Genomic DNA, 19,352 nt, shown 5'->3' on the forward strand with positions numbered 1-19,352 from the left:
TCAATTTTTTCTTGTCCAGATGTATATGTAATGTTTGCCACTATACATAGAACCAATCTATCATCAAAATTATGATTGCCGTATGATTTTAATACTGTAAATTCAGAAATTATTGCAAGGTTTTTTTGTGACTGAGTGAGTATAGCAATAATAAGAACATTCTTATATCTGGTACATATGTCTGTATGCAGATTCTCCTGACATCACAATAATTCATCTTACATTTTTGTTCTTTTTTCAAAAATCGCAATAATAAATGCACGCAATAAATTCTCAATTTACAGTAGTACGTGTATTTCATGAAATGATGTTATTACAGGTTGCACTTTGTAAATATAGCTGTTTCTCAAACCACGCCTCTTTTGGGGAGATTTAGAATATTCATAGAAAATTAATTTTGTTTACATACTGGTTCCCAGTTATCCTCTCTGTGTTCCATTTCATAGAGACATAACTCGGGAATCTTACCAGTAAATATACATGTGCATATTGTTTACATTGAAATCTGTGGTAACCCTTCATTCGAGGTAGGGGAAGTTAAGAAAATTATTGTTAGTTTAAACTCTGAAAAGTTCAGGGCATATAAACGTTGAAAATATGCCGCACAGCCCTATATTTTATGACCTTTGAAAAAAATTGTAGTGCATATGAACTTTCAATTCTAGGATAAGATTTTTTTTAAAACTTCATAGTAAAAGTGGTACAGTTTTAGCCGTAAAAGGAGTTCCTATGGAAAATTGCATTGTCAATATTTACAGAAATGCAACCTACAATCATTTGTAAACTTGATTTTTCCTTTACAGCATTTATTATCACCTGAACAAATGTCACCTCCAAAGAAAATGATTGAGTTTTCTAGAAAACATCAAGAGGATACAATTGTACATAATATGAAAGAAGAAGTAGACCATTTGAAACGGGACCAAGTTGATTTGGAGGTATGGTTGTTAATTTGTATTGATTGGGGTTCCTGATTGTATTTTAGTTAATTCGTCAATGTCAAATAGTCAAATAGACAAAAGTATTGATATATTAAAGGTAAAAACAGATTGTATTGGTGATGCAAATCTTGAAAGTAAGGTGGAAATTTAAAGTTGAACTTATTCAGCATTTACTGAAGTATGTGATTAATGCAATTACTTTTTTTCAAATATAAATTTTTTGTCTAAGATGATTTAAGGGGGTTCGCGGGTCTAAATCATTTATATAGGATTTCTCTATATTTTTCTATAAATGAACTTTATCTTATAGTTAATAATAGAAATCGCTAAAATTTTACAATAATTTAGTTTAAGTACAGCTTATATGGAAATTATATTAAAAAAGATAGGTCACCGATGAGTTGAAAAAGATATTTCAATTTTAGAGCCAAAAAATGGCATTTTTTCGCCAAAGGGAGATAATTTGGAACTTTTTCAATGATGTATACATTTTGACAGTCATCTGGGGCCAACACGAATTGATTGTTTTCAATGATTTTTGTACCATATGATAAAGTAACAACTACAAAAGGAAAAAAATAAAATTTGTAATGAAAAACAAATATTTGATTTTTTTCTGAAACTTTTATACCCTCGAGCCTCCTTAAATATGAATCAGATTTGGAAAAAGGATCAGTGTAGGTCTTCACAGACAAAATATGAAACAAGCAGCAAGATGTGTTTAAAGTTGATGAAGGGAAATACATCATCTGTATCTATTACTCTTGGTTACACTGCATGTCTGATTTTGATATTGGTCATCAATTGAAAACTTGAAAGTTTCTTCTAAATAAATCTTAATACTTATATTTTGTTTTTAGGAGAAACTAGAAAGATTGTATGAACTTGACAGACTTCTCCAGGAACAATCATATAAAGTCACAGCATTCCAAGAGGATAAGGTTAGTATGACTGTTGTCTTTTCTGAAATTTGTTTTATTCATATGGTATAATGTCATAAGTTAAAGCAGACCTCTTAACCTCAACTTTGGAGCATGCTTTATGATAAATAGTGCCCACTAAATGCAACATTTTTTCATAAAAAATTCATGAGAAAATGTGGAATTTTTCATTACTGTTGCACTAACTTGATATTCATTTGAATTGATATTGAAAAATACATTTATGTACCTTGAAATTAGAATAAAAATAAAAAAAAGATTTTATGAAATTATGTATTATTTTTTTTACCAAATTCATGAAGACAATATATATATATATATGTAACATTTGTCATGAATATGAAAATTTTCAGAAGTAAAAATTAAAAAAAAACCAGCAATTAGGAAATAACATATTCTTCAATGTATCTTGAGATATATATAAAAGAGAACTTGTGTTTTGCAGGATCTACTAGAGAAGGCATTACAAGGCTTGTTAAGACAACAGGATATGGTCCAAGATAGCTCTCATGAATTACATCATCTTATCAAACAACAAAGAACAGTAGAGAAAGAATTATCTAGAGTTTTATATCATTTAGCTCAGGCTTCTAAGGTATTGAATTATATTTTATACAAATTAAAAGAGGAAAAAAACAGAATTACCATTACATTTGCAAAAATTAGTTTGTAATTCTTTTTACATGGTCTCATAAATTAAGACATCTAATTTTGAAAAAATAACAATATCTACATTCAACAAGTTCAAGGCAAACATTGCATTTATGTTAGCCATATATTTCAAATGACTGGTAGTTCAATTGATTGGTTGATTGTTGGTGTTATTATACCAGTTTTTATTGGTGGAGGAAACCAGAGGGCTCAGAGAAAACCACGATCTTTGGTAGGATACTGACTATCCTAGTAATTAAGATTGAGGTACAGTGCACCTGCACAAGCAGGCTTCAAACTCACAACCTCAGTGTTCCGATAATTTAATTATACAGCACAGAGTATAAATGGAGACTATTGGTAAAGAAGCACATTTTCTTTCAATCCTTAAAATTTGATGATTTCTATTTTAGGAATTAGAAGAAACGACAGCTGAAAATAACAAGGTGGAACATGAAGTTGCTTTACTGAGGTCAAAAGTTCATGGGGAATTGGCAAGGAGTAAGAGTGCTCCTTCTCTGGTAAGTTTTATCAAATTCAGCTTTGATTTGAACAAGCAGATATTAGTGTATTACTGTAAACCAACTAATTTTCACATAAACTTTATTTTGGTTAAGCGCTTTACAGCCCCACTTGTTGATATTTAATTTCGTAGTTTTCAAATCAACTTGATTTAGTTTTAAATAGGGAAAGATCAAAGTATTGCCTTTTTACAAAGATTTATAATTGTGTTATTTTTATAATCGCAAAAAAAGTTAGTTTACAGTATATAATACATCACTATTGATGGCTTTGAAATTTTAAATTTATATTTCATTTATTAATTTACAGAGATTGAATAGCATACAACTTTTATTTTTTTAATTTTTCTAAAGGTAAATGAAAATATGAGAAAAAAGATGACAATGGAGAAAGATTTGGCAAAAGTAAAGAACATTATGGCTGGTTTATCAGAAGAAGGTCAGAGGTTATCTGAGGCTATAAATACTCTTAAAAGATCCTCATCTGGTGGTGCTCTTAATCTGGTCAATGGTGAGCTAGACAAGCCTAGAAAGAGAGAGAAGTCTGGAACTTACATGGAAACTGACCTTGACACTACAGAATCTAAAGACTTGTCACAGGTCAAGGCCATTCTGTCTCAAAGGTCACTGACCTCTGTTCCTGATGATATGAATATTAATGTTGAAACAGCTATTTCTCCAAAGGCTGTTGATTTTATTGAGTCACAGGTAACAATATCAGTAATATGTTAAATTTAGTTTTTTTTGTGTAACATTTGGATAAAGGCTGTTTAAATTATAAATATTTCAGTACTCAGAATAATAATTAAAAAAATAAACGTTTATATTTTGTCACTTTGAGTTTTCAAAGGTTACAATAACTGATAGTTGTTTGAATTTGATAGCTAAATGCATATTTAATACTCTTAAAAGTATAACATTTGACATTAATAAGCTTCATTACTCACTAAATAAGAGATTCATAATTCATTTGTGTTTATGTCTCTCTTTTTTGGTTAATCCAGAGTCAATTATTAAGAACAGGACATTTGAAAAAAGGATTTCTGGATTAATATGATCATTTCTTTTTTCACCAGGCTTCTGCACCATTGGAGTCAATGGGATTTAACCAGGAAGAAGGCCCATGGGATATCAGTGATGCTGATGAAAATACGAAACGATTTTATGGTAATTTCTTTGTTTAACAAGTAATTGTTGGCATGGGTTATCTAATGAATTTTTGAAGAATGATTTTAATTTGGTATTTTATAAATAAAATTCATGATTAACTTATGTCAAGTTGAATTACTCTAATACCACCTAGTTGATCATCAATACTGACAGATATTTTAAATTGGTGCTATATGATCAAAATTTCACTCACTTACGAAAAGATGCGAAAATCACGCCTCTGAGTTAAATTGATATGATTGGAACAAATAATACTTTGGTCATAAAAAATTGAAGTTTGTTTCTTTATAACTTTCAAACTTACTGATAAATAGAATCTTAATACAATTGATTTAAGAAGAATTCATGCAAATACTGTCAGATTGAAGAAGGTCAAAATGTATTTTATGACTTTAGTGAATAAATTTGTTATGAAGCAATATTAAATTGAAAATATTGCCTATAAGCAAATTTTGAAATAATCACAGAACATATAATTTTATTTAAATGATAGCTGTTCCATTTTCACTTTTAGAGATAAAAGACAACATTTTACTTGAAATTATAATAGATTTTGGTACAAATTGAAAACGATTTCTGTAAAAGATAATAACATGTTTTATATAGAAGTAAAGATAATATTTTAAGTTGTCTTGTAATTGTCTCTAAGTTAATAATGGAATAGCTACCATACAATTCATTTCATTCACTCATATGTTTTGGTAGTGGGACATACCATTTTTAACAAAGCTTAAATGTGATAATTTGCAAATATCTGATAGATTGTGTTCAGTATAATTAAATATTGTACTTTTCAGTTTTATATGAACCATTGCTGATTGCTTTGGTTTTAAGAGATATTCATCACATTTATTCGCACTCATTTTTTTTAAGAAATGTATTGAAATGCTGTATGATTCCAGTTAATAATATACTTACAAATAGGAGCTCTACGATTTATTATTGTATATTTGTAATGGAATAATATACTTATCTCGATAATTATAAGCCATACCCAAGAAGAAATTAGGTGAAACGAATTCATTATTGTGAAAATTGCAGCGTAATAAGTATTGGAAAAATAAAAATAACTTTTTAATAAATTTTGGGAACATTTTTTTTTTTTATATTGTAAATTTCATTTAAAAAAAGAATATGAAAAATGTTGCATTTTTTTCATTGAAGTTTATGCATTCATGTCTATCATAAATGTACCAAAAACATGAAAATTATATGATTATCATGATGTTGCATTATCAATTATGGTTTAAGATAAGATACAAGATTTAAAGTGGAAAATTATTTCAGACAACAATTGAAATGATTGAGGTATGATATTGGTTTGTCTGTAACTCCTGTTCGCTATAGTAGCTTAGATCTGTTAGATGTTCAGTCTGTGTGATAGCCTGCTTTGAGAGGACATAAAATCATAACACACCCCAAAATCATTCTTCAAACAAAATCTTCCATAGAGACCACCATTTTAAACCATTTTTAGGCACATAGGTTCGAAAAGTCCTCTTCAACACAGGTTTGTTTGCTTGAGGTGTACGGAAGGCCCTGTCCAATTGACATTTTATTTTGCTTTGAAAATAGGTATTCTCCCTAAAGAAAGACCAAAAACATTGACAGTACGGGATGTCAAACGTCAAAGTGAACAAAGACGAGAAAGGGAAAAAATCAGAAAAGAAATTGATGACTTGGATTCTGAAGGTATATGGATGTTGTGTGTGATTGACATTGTTGTTAGAGCTATTTTCATAATGCATGTAAGTTTACGGTCTGGTTGGATGTCTTGCTTTGTTTGTATAAATGTTTGTTCAAGCATTATAATTAAGATTGACATCTGGCATCAATAAATATGTGGAGATTCAGCTTGTATAATGTTATTGGAATGTTTGAGAAAACATTTAACAAACAAAGTAAGCAAGCTAACCAAACCCTTAACCTACATGCATTATGAATATAGCTCTAAAGAGTGCTCAGCATGTCTTGCTTAAAATTGAGTGTATTCCTTCACCAAGTTATATAAATTGTGTGTACAGAAATTTTGATGGAGAAATTCCTTTAGTTAGGTTGTACCATATATTCTAAGGTCAAATTCTAGGGTCAAATACACAATCTATCAGGTTATTCAAAAGATCCTTAATATTTCCTGATTAATAAATCATCATCATGCATTGTTTTTTTATGTATAATATTTTTTATGTTAATAATTTATTACATACCTAATTTGCACAATGTGGAGGGTTTTTAGTTGGCGCATGTATGTTCAGTTGTCTAATTGCATGTCACAGTTATATATAGAAGGCATGAAGACTATAAATCATATTAGTTTATGTATAACACTGTTTTGTGTAATTATATGTGTAATACTGTCTAGTTTAAGTTAACATATACATAGAATTTAACATGTTTTATACATGACACATCAAATGACCACTTAGACATCTCAAATGCACACATACTAGTCCTTTGTAATCAGTAGTATCTGTCATATTTAGGACTTACTTTGAGATAGCAGGACTCAAAACAGGTTGTTCAAAACTTATAGCATTTGGTTATGTTAAGTTTACAAATCCTAGACTAATCAGTAAACTTGTCAAGCTCTGCATTTACAATTTGTAGAATTTTCCACTGGATTTTCTGTTAACATTTATCATATTCCTTAATGCGGGGTTCACACATTGCCGATTATTGCTCCCGTTTGAGATCAGACAGCGATACGACACGAAAAGTGAAAAAGTCGGATTAGTATCCTCAATTACCTGGAATGTCCTATTATTGTCTGAACGCAGTCGTTTTAGTTCGTAACAGATTCCTACTGGTCGGGAAGGGTCCGAATAGTTCGGCAAAGCACCCCGACAGTTAGGTGCGTCCCGTAACATTCGGGGAAACTCAGCCGATTTTTTCTAGTCGGATTACAATCGTGCCTATGTTGTGACAGATTCTGCTGTATCGGATCGAATTCCTAACAATATTCTGTGTATTCGGGACGGTGTCCTGTGGAACGGGAATGATCTGGAGAAGTCCCGACAATAACAGAATACAATACGACTGAGACCAGACAAAGCCGTTTGCAATGCGATAGAGCGGACCGTGATAGGATTACGTTCCGACAGTACCCGATCATCCCGATTATGCCGACAGTTTTCGAACGGATAACTTCCGTCAGCGTCGGTTCACTGTCTTGTCACTATCTGATCTCTGTCGGATTACATTCGGTAGAATCGGGACGCAGTCGTGACAGACTCGGTCGAATTTCACCTGGCGAAAGATACAAATCGAATTTCCATCCACGATTCACACGATCTTGATCAGACTTTTGACAAATTTTAATCGGGAATGGTCCTGTCAAGGACGGCAGTAAAAATCGTGAATGTATGACCCCAGCTTAAGGCAATGCAGAAAACACCATAAGTTTTTCAGGACAGGACATAACAAAACTGTTTTTGAATCAAATCAAAGTTACTTTTATTGAACTTATCATGTGAAAAACTATGACAGCACTGGTATATTTGGGTGCCCAACCCTAGTGTGGGGGCATTGGTTCAAGCCCAGGCATGGGTCAATGTTAAGACTTTTAATGAGTTAGAGCAAATATTGGCCATCATTATAATGTGTCCAGGTAGTCTTTGACCGTATGAACTACATTTGTGTACCACCTTCAAAATCAAGCGTGGCCTGTCAGTCGAGCTAGTTCACAGCAGGGTTCACATTTACAGTGTATTTGCATGTTCTCATCCATACTGTGCAATTAATTTACCACTGGACATCATTATTATCATCATGTAAAAAATGCATGGCCATGCATGCAGTTGACTACAGCATTCTGTGTGCCTCCCCACCTGCGTTGTGTACCAATCATTTATTGTATTCATGGTCTGAATCAAAATCATGCTTACTTAAGGTATGAATGCACACCGCTTAGAAGCACAGGTTGCATGTTGGAAAGTTGGAGAATAGGAAGCAATAATTTGTATCAATTTAATGAATACTGTGGATTAATTTCTTTTGCCTAAATCTGCATACACACTTATTCTATACTTGGTTGAATATTCAAATTGGTGGTTTACATGTACTCAAGAAATTCAAGAAAATTGGTTTCACCATGAAAATTTAATAATGAATCCAGTGTAAATTGAAAAACTTAATTATGAATTTAATATGACCTTTGTCTAAATTAACTAGTTATCTTTTTTCTGTAAATACTTGTTGAAATTGTTTTTGTAACCAAATGTATTGATAGATAACTATGCACTACCAAAGGCATTATTTTCATCTGTTAGCTCACTATTTTCAGTATAAGATTTTAAAAGTTTATCTAAAAGGAGTTTATTGATGTCTGTCATTAACTGCTTAGAAATAACCAGGTTTGATTTATTTTCAGATCCTAGTTGGACCAGTTCTACAGTGAGTCCAAAACAGGTAGCTAACAGCATAATTTCTTAAATTGAAAACTTTTCTAATGGCATTTTCACATACTATTAGCATCTTCATTGATAATGATATAGCAATGTTTATCAATGATTGTTTTGAAAATCTCTAAATTTATTGTGTTGTTGCTTAAAATAAGTGTGAATTTATTTAGATAAATATATTCTGTCTTTACAAGGTGCATAAGAAATTTACTTATTTCCATGTAGAAGTTTCTTTTTACATTCAAGGTTTTCAATATTTAAATAGCTTTAATTATTCATATCATATCACATTTTTATTTTCAGGAGTATCAACCAATATATGAAAATCTTCCCCCAGCCAACAATGCCCCTAAGGCATGGTCTTCTGTTAATCTTGGTGGAAGTAGTAGCAATAACTCATCTACCACAGGTTCACGTAGACATTCAAATTTACATCTCATAGCTCCTAGACCATTTGTCAGAACATACCCTTCACCGACTGCTGAATCAGCAGAAATACTGCCATCAAAATCATTCAATTTTTCTAGTGGACTATCATTCAATGACAGTGGTGTTGTCAAGGCAACAAGAGTCATCGTGCAACCAGATGACGATTCTCAAACTGCCACGTCGCCACTGAGTCCTTCAAGGTCGCAGCCCATTGTTAAAGGATGGTCCCCGGTAAAGACTAATTTATTCAATGTGAAACGGACTCCTAAAGGGAGGTATATGACAATTTCAAGTAGTGAGCCAGTGAAGATGGAAACGTCACTCTTACAGCCAGCATCGTTACATTCGGTAGCAGGGGACCTCATGACCAATAATAATGTAAGTACGGGAAAATCTTATCTGAAATGATCGTAGCTTTTTGTGGTAGTATTGGAAGTCAAATAAACTTGATCTTTGTGTTATGATACAAGGTAATTTCAGGTAGGTTTATGAAGAAGAATAAAACAGATTAAAAAATCATGCTTTAGAATGATAAAAAAAGGTTATTTTGAAAGTAGACTATAAAATGAAATTTTGTATTTTCTTAATTGGCAAAATATTCTAAAAGTTATTGAATCATTCTTAAATTAAAAAAAATGAGATATGAGAACATCTAGAAAGCTTTAAGAAAAATGTGGTGCTTCTCGATATTTTAAAATCTGACTACTATTTCAATTTAAGATGTATATACATTTCTATGTAAATGGCTATGTGTAAGTATGTGTGAAGTTTGTGTTAGATTAGCAAATAACATGAAACATGTATCTATAAACATTTTATCTGTTATATATGGTTTGAAGATGTTGTTTTTGCTCTTTCCTTTACATTATTAAATACTTTAAAATGTCTTATTTGAAACACTGAAGTCATCATATTTACACACCATTTAAAAGTACCATTTAAGGTTCATTGTGAGAGAAACAGACTGTAAACAGTTAGCATATCAAATCTTGACTTGTGGTCTCATAGTTGAATTGAATCATGTTCTGTTGTGTGTAATGACTTGACATAGGATTTAATACACCATTTGAAATTGCTAAATGGAATATCTCTTAATAAATTACTCACTTTGACAAAAGGAGTAGGTTCAGTAGGACTTCTTTGAGGCCCCAAAATATAGTAGTTTTACAAAATTGTTAAAATGTAAACTTTTAGTTATTTATTGGAAAGAAGAATGCTTCTGCTACATAAATATGGGCATTTTTTGACAATACAATGGACATATATTGGGTACTAGCATCATTAAGTCATGCTAAATTATTGATGAATATATAACATATATAAAGGTTGAGGATGAACACTGATGCGGCCACTTTCATTTTTGACAAAAACCATCTGAAAAGTGACATATTTTGGCATATTTGACCGAATTTTCATATTTTAGCTATAATCCAAGCGTTTTTAATGAGTAAATCAGTTAAAATCTTTCACATAAACTAATTGAAACAACTGAAATAGACACTTAAGTGTTTAAAAGGTGTCTAAAATCTTTCGTCAGATGAACTTACCGGACCTACTCCTTTGTTCAATCTTTCAGTAGTATCAACATTAAGCGTTAAATCCAATGCCTTAAAACACACTCTGCTCAAGTTAGTTTTGTCCTTATTTATTCTATTTTGGAAGTCCAAATTTCATGTTAATGATTCTGGTGAACCCCAATTGCACAATCTTGCATATTTGATTAGAAGTTAAGGTTATTGTTGTCCAGAATATGCATGAAATATTTGCCACTGAACAATAACAACAAAAAATCAACCCATAGAAAACCACTTGAGAAAAATTGCAAACACTTGTCTTAACTCAGTTATCAGGGAATGAACTTTCAATGCTATATTTAAATGTGGTGTAGTTGACAATCATCATTTCCATCCTTAGAGTGTCTCCAGTCATATTTTTGTTTATTTTTGTTTGTAGAGTATCATAACATGTAAGTCATGAAAGTTCTCCTGTGTATACTCAGAATAAACCAATAATCTCCATACAAATCGTTTGTCATTGTCGTATCAACAACACTAAATCTGTATGCACATGTTGTAAACACATTCTCACCCAAAAAAAGAATGTATTTGGAAGCATCCATGTGTTTCTTGCATGCAGAATTACAAGTTTTTGTAAGCCATGAACAGCTTTAAACAGGAAACTCAACTATTATATCATATATTAAAAGGACAATATTAAATTTAATCATAAGATATATACATGTATACACATTGTATGTATATATGAAACAGTTACAGTATAACAAGTACATATATCCAAGACATTATTTTCAAAATTAAGTTTTCATCATGTTTTTATAACTAATTTACTGTTTAGTAAATTTATTCTGAAGATCATTGAAATATTGAACATAAATTTCCATTTATTGTTCCTTTAAATTCTTAAAATAAAGGAAGCATGGAGGTAAAAGGTTCAGTTCCATCATAAAAATTTGTTTATATTCATTATTCCATACAAAAAAAATGTTTAATGACAAAACATACTACAATGTTTTATTTTAATATCAGATAGGAATATATATTAGACTTAAGAACTTTTATTTAAAAAAAAAAAGTCTCTGTATCACAGACAGGAAGTTGTTGTATATCATTGAATAATAAATGAATTAATGTTTTTTTTTAATATTTAACAGTTAGATATGGTCCCTGATATAGTGAAGAGTTCTACCACAAAAGTAGATCAGATGGATGATACGTCTTTCGAACGAGAAGTTGTAAGTTACTTTTATTTTAATTCAGTTTTCTGTATAGTAATACACAAAATAATCACTTAAACAAACATGTTATACATAAATAAGGCTGTTAGTTTCCTGGTTTGAATTGTTTTACATTGTCATTCTGGGGTCTTTTATAGCTGACTATGCAGTATGGGCTTTGCTCATTGTTGAAGGCCATACAGTGACCTATAGTTGTTAATTTCAGTGTCATTTTAATCTCTTGAGGAGAGTTGTCTTATTGGCCATCATACCACATCTTCTTTTTATATATATATATATATATATATATATATATAAAGACTCTATTATAAAAGTTAAACTGCATTTAACTTAGTACTGTTTTGCAAAGATAAACACAACATTTAATAGCTTTTGTTAGTACAACGCGAGCACATGAAGAGAATTTTTTGTGTTAGTATTTTAAAACATTTTGGATAATCCTATATTTGACAAACACCAGTAATGTGAATTGCAGATTTATTGTTTAGCTGAATCAGTTTCTGTTGATTAATCAGAAGAAAAAATCATCAATTCTTGATTTTTTGATTTTGACAAATATCCATCCTGAGATTTGTATTTTGCTGAAAACTTCAATTTGCAGTTTATTTTTATACCCATGACATGTACAAAAATTAGCAGAAAGTTTATTTTCTATTCATAAGTAGAGGAATATACATTTGATAATTTGTTAAACATCATTATTGAATAGTGTCTTTTTCATAATTACAGTTAGCTTTCCCCAACAAAGTTTTGATCCCAGAAAGATATATGCCTGAATCTGATGAGGAATCATTCACAGAAGAAGAAAAGTATAGACGGCAAGAAAAATCTGATAGGTTGAAAAAGATTCTTACACAGCAAAGGTGAATAAATATAAGTTAGATTATAAGGAAATTGATTACTTATCTATGTAAACAAATGTGATTTAAATACTGTAAATGCAGAAATTTTCGTTGAGGATTTTATTTCGTTTATTAATTTGAAAAGAATATATCCACGAAATTAAAAAAACAACATGAAAACTTAACCTCCATATGATATCACTGTCATTTAATGGAAACCACAAAATTAAATCCTTATCAAATCTTATAAAGAGACAAAACCACAAAATTTTAACTCCACAAAAATTAATGTTTCTACTGTAACTAGACCAATTTTTCTCGTTTTGTCATATAATTCTCTAAGGTGGGCGCAGGGTTTCAACTCAAAACCTTATTGATACAGTATATACACTACTTCCACCACTTAACACAGACACACACCCCTTTCAACACATAAAATGATATAAATGAAATAGGATAAACATGAGACACTATCTCATACATGGGGACAAATTGAACAAACAATAATAAGGCTACTGTATAGTTGACAACAGAGATATGATTACTTTTCCTCAAACAGTTAGCCCAAGAAGACCTAATGCATTTTCATATACATTTCCTATGTCACAATGCTTATGATATTAAGTCACAGTATTTGATTGATCAATGCCATTATTTACACAGATTGAGCTGAGACACTGACTGAGGTCAATTTTATAACTGACTTAGTACCAGCACACTGATAAGTAGGAAACCTGGTATCAGAAACAATACAGTTTCAAAAAGTTAAGACCGAGAGATTTCATGTTGTTTTCTCTTGTCATTGAAACATTCTTGTCTCATGTGTAAAGCTTTCAATAGATTTTAAAATGCTTAACATTTGAGAGGAAAAGTTGGGTGACATTCATCTCATTAACATTACTGAATATCATGCTTTTTTCAAATGAAGCTTTTTTTACATGGCCTTTTAATGTCTTATTTCAGTATTCATTCATTATCTCAGCCTGATGTTAGTAATGTAGCCCAAGAAAAAGTCAGAAGAGCGCAGTTGTTGACCATGAACCAAGAGTTAGCCAGACAAGTTACCAAAAAGTCCAGAGAGGCTGCAGGTATGTCATACCAAGAGTTATCTCTCTTGAATGTCTTCTTGTATGTAGAATTAGACAAAAATATATATTTAGTAATTATATGTTGTTCTTTTCTGTCTGTTTCATGTGCATTGTGCTTTCAGTTGACTATGTTAATGTTAATAAGTATAGTTATCTTCTGATACAAGTTAGCGTATTAAATTTATTTTATCAAATAAATAATTTATATGAATTTTTTATCTATACATGTGAGGATGGATATTGGTCATGTTAAGTGTATTTAGTTAGATAAAAAATAGAAACATTTGAGAAATTGAAGAACACTTTCAAAATAGATACTTCTTGGATAAACTAAGTTGATTTGAAAATATTGGGTTTTTATAGACGACTGATAGGGGCTTTACAAAGGTAGGTCCTGAAGTTGTGTAACACAGGCACTTGTAGGGATTTGTGATTATTTTTACCTTACAAGGACTGTTGAATGCATTTATTCAGTGCTAATCTTTAAACTTTAATACATAATATTTTGTGATGTGTATTTGTGCTTTAATTATATAGAGTGGCCTCGTTAAGGTAGGTGCATTAATGCTGAGTCTGCACTTTTTCAGGTGCTTCTCTTCTTGTATGCTTGTTATTTATTGAATTGGAATGAATGTAGATATTATATATGTATAAACTTGATGCAAACAATTGACAATGGAAAGGGTTTTTATGTAGTTAGCTAGAGCTAGAATATTTACAAAAACAGTATTTTTTTTCAAAATGAACTTAGGGACGAAATCAAAAGATCAATGTAATATAAAAAAACTTAATTCGAATAGTTTGCAGGTGGGGGGTTGAACTGCAGCAAGATTTGGTTATCCAACATTGATTTTTACATATATCCATATGGGTCAATCAATTTTTCCCGAATTAAATTAAGAGGGAGGGGGTCAGTGAAAAAACTATGTGAATTAAGTCTTTTATCCTTCATTGAACTTTTGTTGTCGTCCCTTAGATCATGGCTGTTTGGCAGGTTAAGCTTTGTTTAGATGATGTGGGCTATTTCCTGTTTGATGAAAAAAATGGACTTTATGAGTGTTGTTTGCAATTGGTTTATAAATATAAATGTTATGGTTAATGCAATATGAATTTGGTACTAACAAAGTTTCTATACTGCCAGGATTTGTTGAAATAACTTTTTCAAGTAATAAAAACTTCTTTTAAAATAACAGGACAATCAAGACTAGTTAAAACTGGTTATATTCTTATAATATTATATGACACAAGTCCAGAATAAGCATTAAAAATGACCATTGAAGAATTAAAGTTTTTCAGATAAAAAAGTATCGAAGAACAAAAATGTCTATATTTTGTATGATTTAATACATTTAATTAACCAAGTTTCTTACTATGACTTACTGTGGACTTGTTGTATATTATCAATTTTGTAGAAATATTTTTATACTTGTATTTTGTTATTAAGCATGGCAACATAAACAATTTTACTAATTTTTTAACAATATACAATATTTGATTCAGAGAAAAAAAAATCATAATTGTAACTAAAATTTTGATTTTGTCCTGTTACTTTGGTACAACAGGCCACTTTCTATGCATTTAATTTGAAGAAAAATAAATATAAAACAAGTCTGAAAAATCTAAACTCTTTCAATTAATTATTTATGTTAAAAATTATCATAAAGATTAACAGATATACATTTTATAGTGTGAGAACACACTTATTTTATTTCAAATTTTATGCATGGAAATGGTCTTATAAGTTCTTGATATGGATCGAATGCTGCTGAAGGGATTGTTATAAAACATTCACATGATTTATGGAATGAGAACACTGCTGACACCTAGTGTGGGAAGGCCAGCACCATATAGTGTAGATTTTTAGAGACTAAATAATATTGCAGTATATACTGCTTTGAAAATAATTTAATCATCCATTTCTATAAATAAATAAATGCATATAATTATGTCAATCTAAGATGGTTCTTCTATAGTCATGATATTGGGTTTTTTTAAGCATTATTAAGGAAGGGGTACAGCAATTTCACAAAATACTGTCACATATCTGTTTTAAGAAATAACCCTGTCTTTTTATATCTGATAAATAGTTATGATCTTTCAAAATAGTGATTTCTCTATGGAAAGTTGTCACAAGAAGTAATTAATAACTACTTAAGGTGGTACCTAACACTTTCACTAAAATTAATTTGGCTCGTTTAATTTTGATAAAATTTTGACAAAGTATTTACTTTGACCCTTTAACAAAAATATAAAAATTTCAAAAATTTTGAACCAACTGTTTTGTCAGAAAAATTACACTGGTTATATAGCAGTTTGACAAACACTTATTTTGATCATTGAGAAGCTTAATATTCCCTTAACAATACAACGTAATTAAAACGTTTAGCTGATTTTACAGAGTTATCTCCCTGTAGTGTTAGGTACCACCTTAACTGTCAAATGGGCAGATTTATATAGTTGATGATTTTTCTAAAAAAGAAATAAAAAATTAGGAAATTAGAAGCACTTCACTTGGAAGACATTCAAAATCACATTGGGGAAATAACCAACAATTCAAATATCCATGATTGAAACAAAGCAAGTTTATCTAAAGTATTACGTTTGAAAGCCAAAGTCATCTTAAAAATATCTGTCTGCTTATTTAATATCTTAGCATTTGACTTGACATTTAGTCATACTTATTGCCATTTCAACATTTAGTGATCAACATTACTTTATTTTTCAGCTGCCAGGAGGAAAACATGGTCTGGAATTCCCGGACAGATAATTGTTCCTGACCCTGAAGATTCCATTGTCAAGGAAGCTGAACTTATCGATATAGAAAAATACCAACGACAAGAAAACTTATACATTTAAAAAAACTTTTAAAAAATCTAAGAGGCCAGTATTAAAAGATGTAAAACTTAACGAACTTTACTTTTTATACTTAGCTTTTAACAAATTTTACTAAATGAATAAACTGTATGTCCGAAACATAACACGATTAACAGTATTCAGATGTATCAGTTCATTATGTGTTAAATAATGATAATTGAAATTTTGCATAATACTTGCTTACACATATCATTATTATTCAAACATTTTCATTTTATTTATTGAACTAGCCTTTATAATTATCAACAAAATTCATTGACAAGACTGACTTATTGTGGTTTAAAAAAACGCTACCTCAACCATTACAAAAATTGAAGGGTAGATTACAGAATGATAAAACAAAAACTGGTTTCAAACTCATCTATGGCTATTTATTCAGTAAAGAGAATGTGTTCAAAGTTCATAACTCAGTTAAGATGGTAAACTGTAGTAAAACCCCATTTTAAAGACGAGTTATTAAATTCATTCCTGAATATTTGAATATTGTATTCTCATTATAAGAAAGGGCATGTTATTAATCAGACTTTTTAGAGGTAGTTCGTAAAATGTTGCTTTTTTACATTTTCACTGTTAATAGATGTCTTAGTAGCTATTTTCAAATTTAGTTTTTTTCCACTCCTAGTTATGCATAAAATGTGAACTTTTTGTGGTATTATATGCACTAGGCAATACTAGTTCTCAGAACTTTGATGGATTAAATTTATTTCATTAGTCAATTTTCGTATTTTGTAGAAAAATGAAGTATAGATTATATCTAAGTTTTGTGATTTTGCAATTAAAAAAAAAAGAAATAAGAAGAAAATCCTTATATTTCTCACTAGTTTTCAGGATTTAAAGAATAATTTAGTAATAAAGAAGTTATCTTTTATGTTCAAATATGAAAAAAAATATAAATGAGAGAATCAAAGAAATATTTTATACGTCCTATTCAGTATTGTGAACATAGGTTACCTCTTTATAGCTTTAACCTCTGGAGCAATAATTTTACATCAATGATATTAATAGACGAATAACTTTGTGATATTTTATATACAATGAACAATTATGCTGCTTAAACAAAACAATCTGTGATAGATGTTTTTTTTTGTTTTTTAAATGATTTAGGTTTTTTATAATTTGAATATGGTTGTGTACCACAATTTTTGTTTGAGTCTTTGCCTCCAGTAATAATTATTAAGAAGAAAAATAGATATTGTACAAGCTTTTTTATGCAGTGAAGTATTATGTGGTCGAAATTAGGCATACGAATATAAGTCTCATTACATTTGGTTTATTTTGACAGTTTAAGCCAGTCTTTTTATTCTTATTAAAAGCCTTGTTAAATTGTCTGAACAAATATAGAAAGTTTTTGATGTTTCTCGCATAATGAAAGGACAAATTAAGAAAGAGGCAAATTTTAGCTATCTGTCAAGCTAGGCAAGTTGCTTTATCAATGATATTATGTCATATTTATAGATGGTCTAGCAGAAGTTGAGGTGTAAGGTTAGTGATTGAAAAAATAACATTTTCTAAAATATATTTTATTGAATAAACTGTTTATATTCGCAAATTTATATATCTAAATATTATATATTTCTATGTTTCAAATTTATTAATTGTTATGTTTGTTATTATTTTTTTGTCCATAGATATGCAAGTTTTTATACTGTTTTGTTGAAAATAATTTTTTGATAATGTCGGATACAACAATTGTAATATATTTTTAAGTTATCTACTAAAATCTAGCATTAGTGCTGTTATAAAGTAGCTTGTTTGAAAGATCACTAACTTGAAAAAAATATATATAGATAAAGATTTTGCTGTTTAATTTATAATGAGTCAGTATAGAAAATTGGATAGGTTAAAATACCAGCATGAAATACATAAGTAATGTTACAATTTTGGTAAATTTTGATTTCATCACCCAAAATTTGGAAACAATATTGTAGAAGTTGAATGCAGGACATTGTCAACAGGTAAACACATTCATTAACATTTAAAATATTGAAAGCCTCACTGTGACCCTTACGAGAAGCACAGCAATAAAAGTGTTATTTATATGCAATGTGTTATATCGATATAAGTGAAATGAAAGGAGGTATTTTGTGTCATAAATAAATACACCATACCCCTTCTATTGTTTGTTTTTTTTAAGAAATTTTGGATACTCAGAAACTACATTCAACATCATTTGTCGTAAATTGTGTGCACAAGAACAATAGTTCCAAATCTTAGGTTATTTTATCTTCGTTATTGGCAATAAGTCACGCTTATAATGTTGTACTGTTAAAAAATAAACATATCTTTATCAAGTTTGTATTTGAATATAAATCATTTTGTATTGTTCAATTATTTTTTGTACATTCCTTTATTTTGTACAGTGTACAGAACATATTTGTATATTTATATTTGTTCATTTAAAGATAATTATATCAAACTATAAAATTAAATATTATTTATATATAATCTGTTTTGTCAATTTATTTGACTCAGTTTATAGTAATTAGCGATCTACTGATCTGGTCCCAGTAAATCGTAAGGTTAGAAGAGTAAGATATAACACAATCTGACTTTCTAAATCAACAAAAAAGGCTGCCACTAGAAAGCCAAGTTTCATGAAAGTTTGTCAAACTCATAAACAAACAAAATTATCATTTCAAAATAAGGGCTAAAATCTACAAGCTATTCATTCTTTCAAGAAGACCATTTTACTGCAGTGAAATGCATTTTTTTACTTAAACTTATATTCCTATACCAGTTT

At 29.8% G+C, this 19,352-nt stretch overlaps 1 protein-coding gene across 11 annotated transcripts in view; it reads left to right on the top strand.

The window, feature by feature from the left end:
• The window catches only part of LOC143083100 (uncharacterized), a 74,669-nt gene extending 55,612 nt beyond the window's left edge, over positions 1-19,057 (top strand). For 8 of the 11 annotated variants that reach the window (XM_076259321.1, XM_076259325.1, XM_076259332.1 and 5 more), the window contains 13 exons: positions 804-938; positions 1,802-1,882; positions 2,328-2,477; positions 2,947-3,054; positions 3,409-3,762; positions 4,131-4,221; positions 5,800-5,916; positions 8,594-8,631; positions 8,928-9,431; positions 11,725-11,805; positions 12,538-12,671; positions 13,614-13,738; positions 16,464-19,057. In XM_076259321.1, coding sequence (XP_076115436.1) covers positions 804-938; positions 1,802-1,882; positions 2,328-2,477; positions 2,947-3,054; positions 3,409-3,762; positions 4,131-4,221; positions 5,800-5,916; positions 8,594-8,631; positions 8,928-9,431; positions 11,725-11,805; positions 12,538-12,671; positions 13,614-13,738; positions 16,464-16,594 — 2,049 coding nt within the window. In that variant the 3' untranslated portion in view covers positions 16,595-19,057. Of the gene's footprint in view, positions 1-803; positions 939-1,801; positions 1,883-2,327; positions 2,478-2,946; positions 3,055-3,408; positions 3,763-4,130; positions 4,222-5,799; positions 5,917-8,593; positions 8,632-8,927; positions 9,432-11,724; positions 11,806-12,537; positions 12,672-13,613; positions 13,739-14,101; positions 14,126-14,275; positions 14,291-16,463 lie in introns of all 11 variants that reach the window. The other 3 variants (XM_076259324.1, XM_076259322.1, XM_076259323.1) reach the window with 3 other exon arrangements.
• Positions 19,058-19,352: the final 295 nt, after the last annotated feature.

The sequence above is a fragment of the Mytilus galloprovincialis genome, chromosome 7 (genome assembly GCF_965363235.1).
Source record: "Mytilus galloprovincialis chromosome 7, xbMytGall1.hap1.1, whole genome shotgun sequence".
NCBI classification, from domain to species: Eukaryota; Metazoa; Mollusca; class Bivalvia; order Mytilida; family Mytilidae; genus Mytilus; species Mytilus galloprovincialis.